Here is a 5219-nt window from a genome sequence, read left to right as displayed (position 1 = left end):
CCCTTAAATAGGCCTAGTGACGCCACTGACCTGTTCCATCAAGAAAACACACCGGAGCAGCTGCTACAGTAATTTACTTTTTGTTTCAACTTCAAACTTTTAGCCTCAGCCCCCTGCTTTCCAAACATTTCGCAGTTTGTAAATCAAAGATCTCAACTTTTATATTTGTCAGATTTTATTTTGAAATTCCCCCAGCTCTCCTCCAGTGATGCAGTTATGAACAACTCATTTATTTTACAAGYACGTGGAATTCTTTAAAATATCCCCGACACAAAGTTGCAACACTTTCTGAGAATTATTTCAGCAAATCTAAGAAGTCAGTAAATGAGTTTTGTCAGAGGCCACTTTAATGGAGTTCAAATGTGTTTTTATATTGAATTAAATCCATTTTCTCACCAGCAGAGAGATGAACTCGTGTCCTTACTGAAACACAAACGGTTTAAAGACATGGTGAGGTGTTCTTTTTGCATGAATCTGATCTTTTTCAACAAACACCTTCACAAACATGACTTCTTCTAAAGAGGTCAGCTGWGTGACGCCTCAGTGCAACATTTAATCCAACAAAACTCACTAAATGTTCTTTATTTCTCCAGTTTGTTTCGCACGTCTGTCAGTTTGTTTGTATTCTTATTTTCTGAGCTTTTAGCATCTTTCTGTCTGGATTYTTGAGGTTTGATGACTCAGCAGCTTTGTGAAGCTCTGAAATCTGCATCAGTCAGACYTTTTGAACAAAGAGTGGGAGAAAAGGTACAGAACATAATCAGCTCCGTCCTGARGAGAACTGGGAAACAAGCGAGGCCTCAAATCGGTTGAAGAAACAAGCAGCGTTGACAAAAACCTAACAGAGTTCAGACATGTTTCTGTAGATACTCATGCATCCATCTGCAAATTTAAAGGCTGTAAACCAAATATAATAGATTTCTGCCAGATTAAACATGTAAAGCAAACTGACAGAAATAGAAATATTTAATGTTAATATAAAGATTTAAAGRGAGGCTGGCTTCAAAAATTCAATACAACTTCCCACCAAAAACTGTCTTTCAAAACAAGGAAGCTAAACGCAGGATTATACGTTTTATATACATCCAGGTAAACAACTTACCTGGTTTTTCAGGCGGTCAATAATCTCTGGGATTAGACTCTCCTCTCTGCCCAGCTGGGCTGTGGTCACAATAAAGTCCACATCGTGACCAAACTCCTTTCCCCTGGAAATAAAAGCATTTNTTTTCCTGTGAGCGTTAGCTTCCTTCGTTAGCGTGGCAGGACTGTCTAAATATGGCGACCGACTCCGTGTTTGCATCATCCGACACTAAACAAAGTTCCCACCCCCTCAATATATGCACCAAATGAAAGGTACGTGATTGGCTACACAGCTGTGGCATCAGAACAAAGCTCGGAGCTGATTGGCCGAATCTACAGTCAATCAAACCCAGGATGACAGGAACTGGAAGTTGGTCATTTCTCATATATTATTGGCTCTGGAGAGCCGATACTTGTACCCAGTTGGTCAAATGAGGTGTCAATCAAAAGAGGAGGGTCTAGACAATTTTTAATGTTTTTCTTGTTCAAAATCACTGAATTTTCTCATTTCCTGTTCAAATACAAGATGAGACGAACTGGGCAGCAAATCAAGCTCCGCCTCCAATCGTTCCAACATGAACTGTTACACAGTMGGAGTCTTTATGACTCCAGTAAAATGTTTTACACCTGACTCTCCACAGTTTATCTGATGTTTCTTATATAAAACTGTATTTGTGTAACGTGTTCTGTGAGCTGATTGGCCGAGAAGACGCTCATGAGCACAGAGAACACTCTGAGCTGCAGAAGAAGTAACAAAACATTGTAAGCAAGCCAAGTGCAGTGTTTTTTGGTACCTGTTTTGTAAATGTTCAGTTTGATAAAGAAATTTAAAAAAAAGTAAAGTGCAGCAGAGATTTATTTGTCTTCTCTCTTTTAAACCTGACTTTAGAGTGGAGGGTTATATATTTTAAAGCTCAAAGTATTTTCTAAACTGCAGCAGGTAAATCAGAGCCACACCACAGCTGAGACTGAAGCTCTTCTGAAACAGTTGGACACTGTGAGGACGTCCTGAGACAAACTTTAACCTGTCATTTTCCAGCTTGTGACAGTATCTGGACTCAGATGGGATAATGTGAGCGGTGCATGGACTTCATTAATAAATAAAGGTAGGATAAAATGTGCATCAGATGAGCTACAGTTTGTGTAAAGAACTGAGATWTGAAACATAACTCATTATTTCTGCCATCATATGATGAATAAGTTGTACTGCAGGTTTGTATCTTTATAAATCTGATTCTGATGCATGTCACTGCTTTTAACTGAGGTTGTTTCACAGTTAAAACAGGTAAAATATTAATATTTTGAAACTTTTCCACAGAAAACCTAAAGATCTGTAGGTTCTGAGACAATTCTGATGAGTCATCTGAATGTTGCTGCCTCTGCTCTGCAGTGTGTGACACGTTTCATCACAAATCCAGCATGAAAACAGAGTCACCGAGTGTCCCCKCCACAGCAGCTCCCCTGCAGGTAGAGAAGCTTCAGCTGGTTTACATGAGGAATTACAGAGGAGGACAGGAGGGACATCATCCGCCCCCCAGTTCAGTCAGGAGAACAGGACTTTCAGAACCAGGATCTGAAAACTGTTTTCTTTCTTCAACGTTTTCCCAGAGGCTTTCCTCGAGAGAGGAGCGGCCGCGGCGGCGAGCTGCATCGGGGGGCCGCGAGGCGCTCTGATTTCATCTCACATTCTGTCTGACGCTCAGAAAAAAGACTGAAAAGCTGCCTTNGTTTAGTTCTCAGAATGTTTTACTTCCATCAGGAGCTGCAGGYAAATCAGGTTTTATTTGATGTGAAATAAGATGAAGGTTAGCAGCTGACTGTGAGCTTCTTATTGTTTTATCACTTTGTGTCAGAACTTTTACCTGACAGCTGAACKAATACGTTTTCAATAATCCAGGATAAATTCAGTTTTAATAATGACTTTATTACAGATTGGTTTCTTTCAAACCTTTATTACAAACTAATTTGTTTTATAATTTTCCTGCAATAAAACCCTCTGTTACCTGATGAACTGTTGTTCTGACAGAGAAACATTCATTRATTAACTGACTAACATTATTCTAAATGAAGGTATGAAGTAAGATCATCTGTAATTTATACTAGAAAAACTTAATAAACATTTAGGAAGTCATCGCAGCAAAGAGAAAAACAGATTTTATTTAKAATAAGTATAAAGTGCAGGAATGCTGAAAGGTTAAATAAACTAAGTAAATGATGAAACCTCAGAGTCTAAGTGAGCAGGTTCAGACTTTAACGTGACTTACAGCTCATTGTTTTAGGAACAAAGTCTCCACACAATCAGATGTTTCTGGTTTGCATGTGGCAGGAGAACAGGACTGTAGATCCTGCTCACTAAAAGCCAGAGTTGTGAGGATTCAGAGTTTTTCTGTGGTTTCTGACAGGAAAACAGCACGTTTAGAAAGTGACAGATGCTCCTCAGAGCCTCAGGTTTGATGGAGGCCGTGTGTCTGTAAGCTGTGTGATGGACCGCCACCTGTCAGCTCACCTGGAGGCTTCGCTAAAGACACACACACACACACACACACACACACACACACACACCGTAACCCACAAAGCTTTTGATAAACACACTGAGTACACTCCTGATGACAGTGGATGTTTGGGACGACTTGCTCTGTCTGATTGACAGCTGACTGACGGTCAGAGCAGGAAGTTAAAGCTTTGAAAAGCTTCAGAGTGTGTGTGTGTGTGTGTGTGTGTGTGTAAGCAGACAGGTCTGATGTTTGGAGCAGCGAGCTGGCCTCCACACCAGCAGGTTTTTTGATTTTGATTTGATTTATTTATTTAACAGGAAAAGATTATTAAAAATCAAGCCTGACTCNCATCTTAAAATGACTAACTTAGAGGCACTTCATGCACACAACCTGAGTGATATCTGTGCATCTCAGCAGCTCAGACCCTGCTGCTGCTGCTGCTGAACCTCCCTCCTGCTTTCCTTGGCTCAAAATGAGCATTTTAACCCAAGGACAGCTGGAAGCTGAAAGGTTACAAAAATCCTCCAATCAGATAAAAGAATCCAAGATGGCCACCACCACAGATAGATTTAATTTAAGCTAAGTGCTAATGCTAATTTTACAAAGGGCTATAATTCAGCTGTTAAAAACGCAGATGAAAATGTTTAGTAGCCACAAATTTGAACGTTGATAAAAAATCCAAGATGGCCACCAAAGCTATTTCAAATTGTCAGACCCACCATCATTTTTTAGAAATACTGAGCTAAAGTCTGCTAAAAAAAAGCCGAGAATCATTTTGAAAACTCAGTTTTAACCTCTCAGAGATGATAATCTGAAAGTTAGGGTGGTGGTAGCTGAGAGTGATGCCCTACAGATTCTAAAATTAAATCAAAGATATCCACTAAAGCTAAGTTTAAATGGCTACAATTCAGCTATTTTCTACATATGAAGCTGCTAATTGGTGTGATGGAATTCATTGTTTTATATGAATTCAGTGGTTTAGAAAAAAAGGTTTGTTTTTAAAGGTTTTTAATAAAGATTTTTTTGTTTCTTTACACGCTGCAGGTTCCCTCTACAGATAATCCAGCTGCAGACAGAGATTTACTTTGTTTTAGCTCTAACTGCACATCTGTTATTGCCACGCCCACTTGTCAATCATTTGGGGTGGCCAATCAGGCGTGGCAATTGTCACTGTGGCCACCCCTCTGGCTCCGCCCCTGCACTCACGTCGTCTTTGTGGTTTTTAGACGTGTTGATTCCAGGTTGTTCAAACCAAAGTGGGGGGGTAATACTTTTGCAGCCTGTCCAGTCGTCCCAGCTTTCAGAGACATGATGGACGCCCCCCCTCCCGTCCCTCTGTGGCTGTGTCCAAAACGACAGGCCGGGTCCTCCGAAAGACCCAGACTACCCGGTCGAGGTGGGCCGGGTCCTTGATGGACCGGGAAGACCGGAAAAAAAGAGGCTGTGAATTTGGACGGTCTAGCGTCCCGTCCTTATGTCATGTCACCTAGCAACTGTGACGACGCTAAACAAGCTAACTTAAATCAAAACTAGAAAAATATCAATATATTAGCATTATTAAAGTGTGTCTTACCCCGCTGTGAAAAGATAACTCCGCCCCAAGGCAAAATTTGAAAAATGCATCAAAGTGGGTATGGGAGGGGG

The 5219-nt window shown here is 40.7% G+C and overlaps 1 protein-coding gene across 1 annotated transcript in view; it reads right to left on the bottom strand.

Annotated features, from left to right (window-relative positions):
• dntt (deoxynucleotidyltransferase, terminal) overlaps positions 1 to 5219 on the bottom strand; it is a gene marked incomplete in the record, with an annotated part of 88551 nt that overhangs the window by 46888 nt on the left and 36444 nt on the right. The window contains 1 exon segment of the mRNA XM_014022867.1: positions 1103 to 1205. Within this exon segment, the coding sequence (XP_013878321.1) occupies positions 1103 to 1205 (103 nt within the window).

Source organism: Austrofundulus limnaeus, unplaced genomic scaffold (genome assembly GCF_001266775.1).
Source record: "Austrofundulus limnaeus strain Quisiro unplaced genomic scaffold, Austrofundulus_limnaeus-1.0 Scaffold344, whole genome shotgun sequence".
NCBI lineage: Eukaryota > Metazoa > Chordata > Actinopteri > Cyprinodontiformes > Rivulidae > Austrofundulus > Austrofundulus limnaeus.
This window is presented reverse-complemented; position numbering and strand designations above follow the sequence as displayed.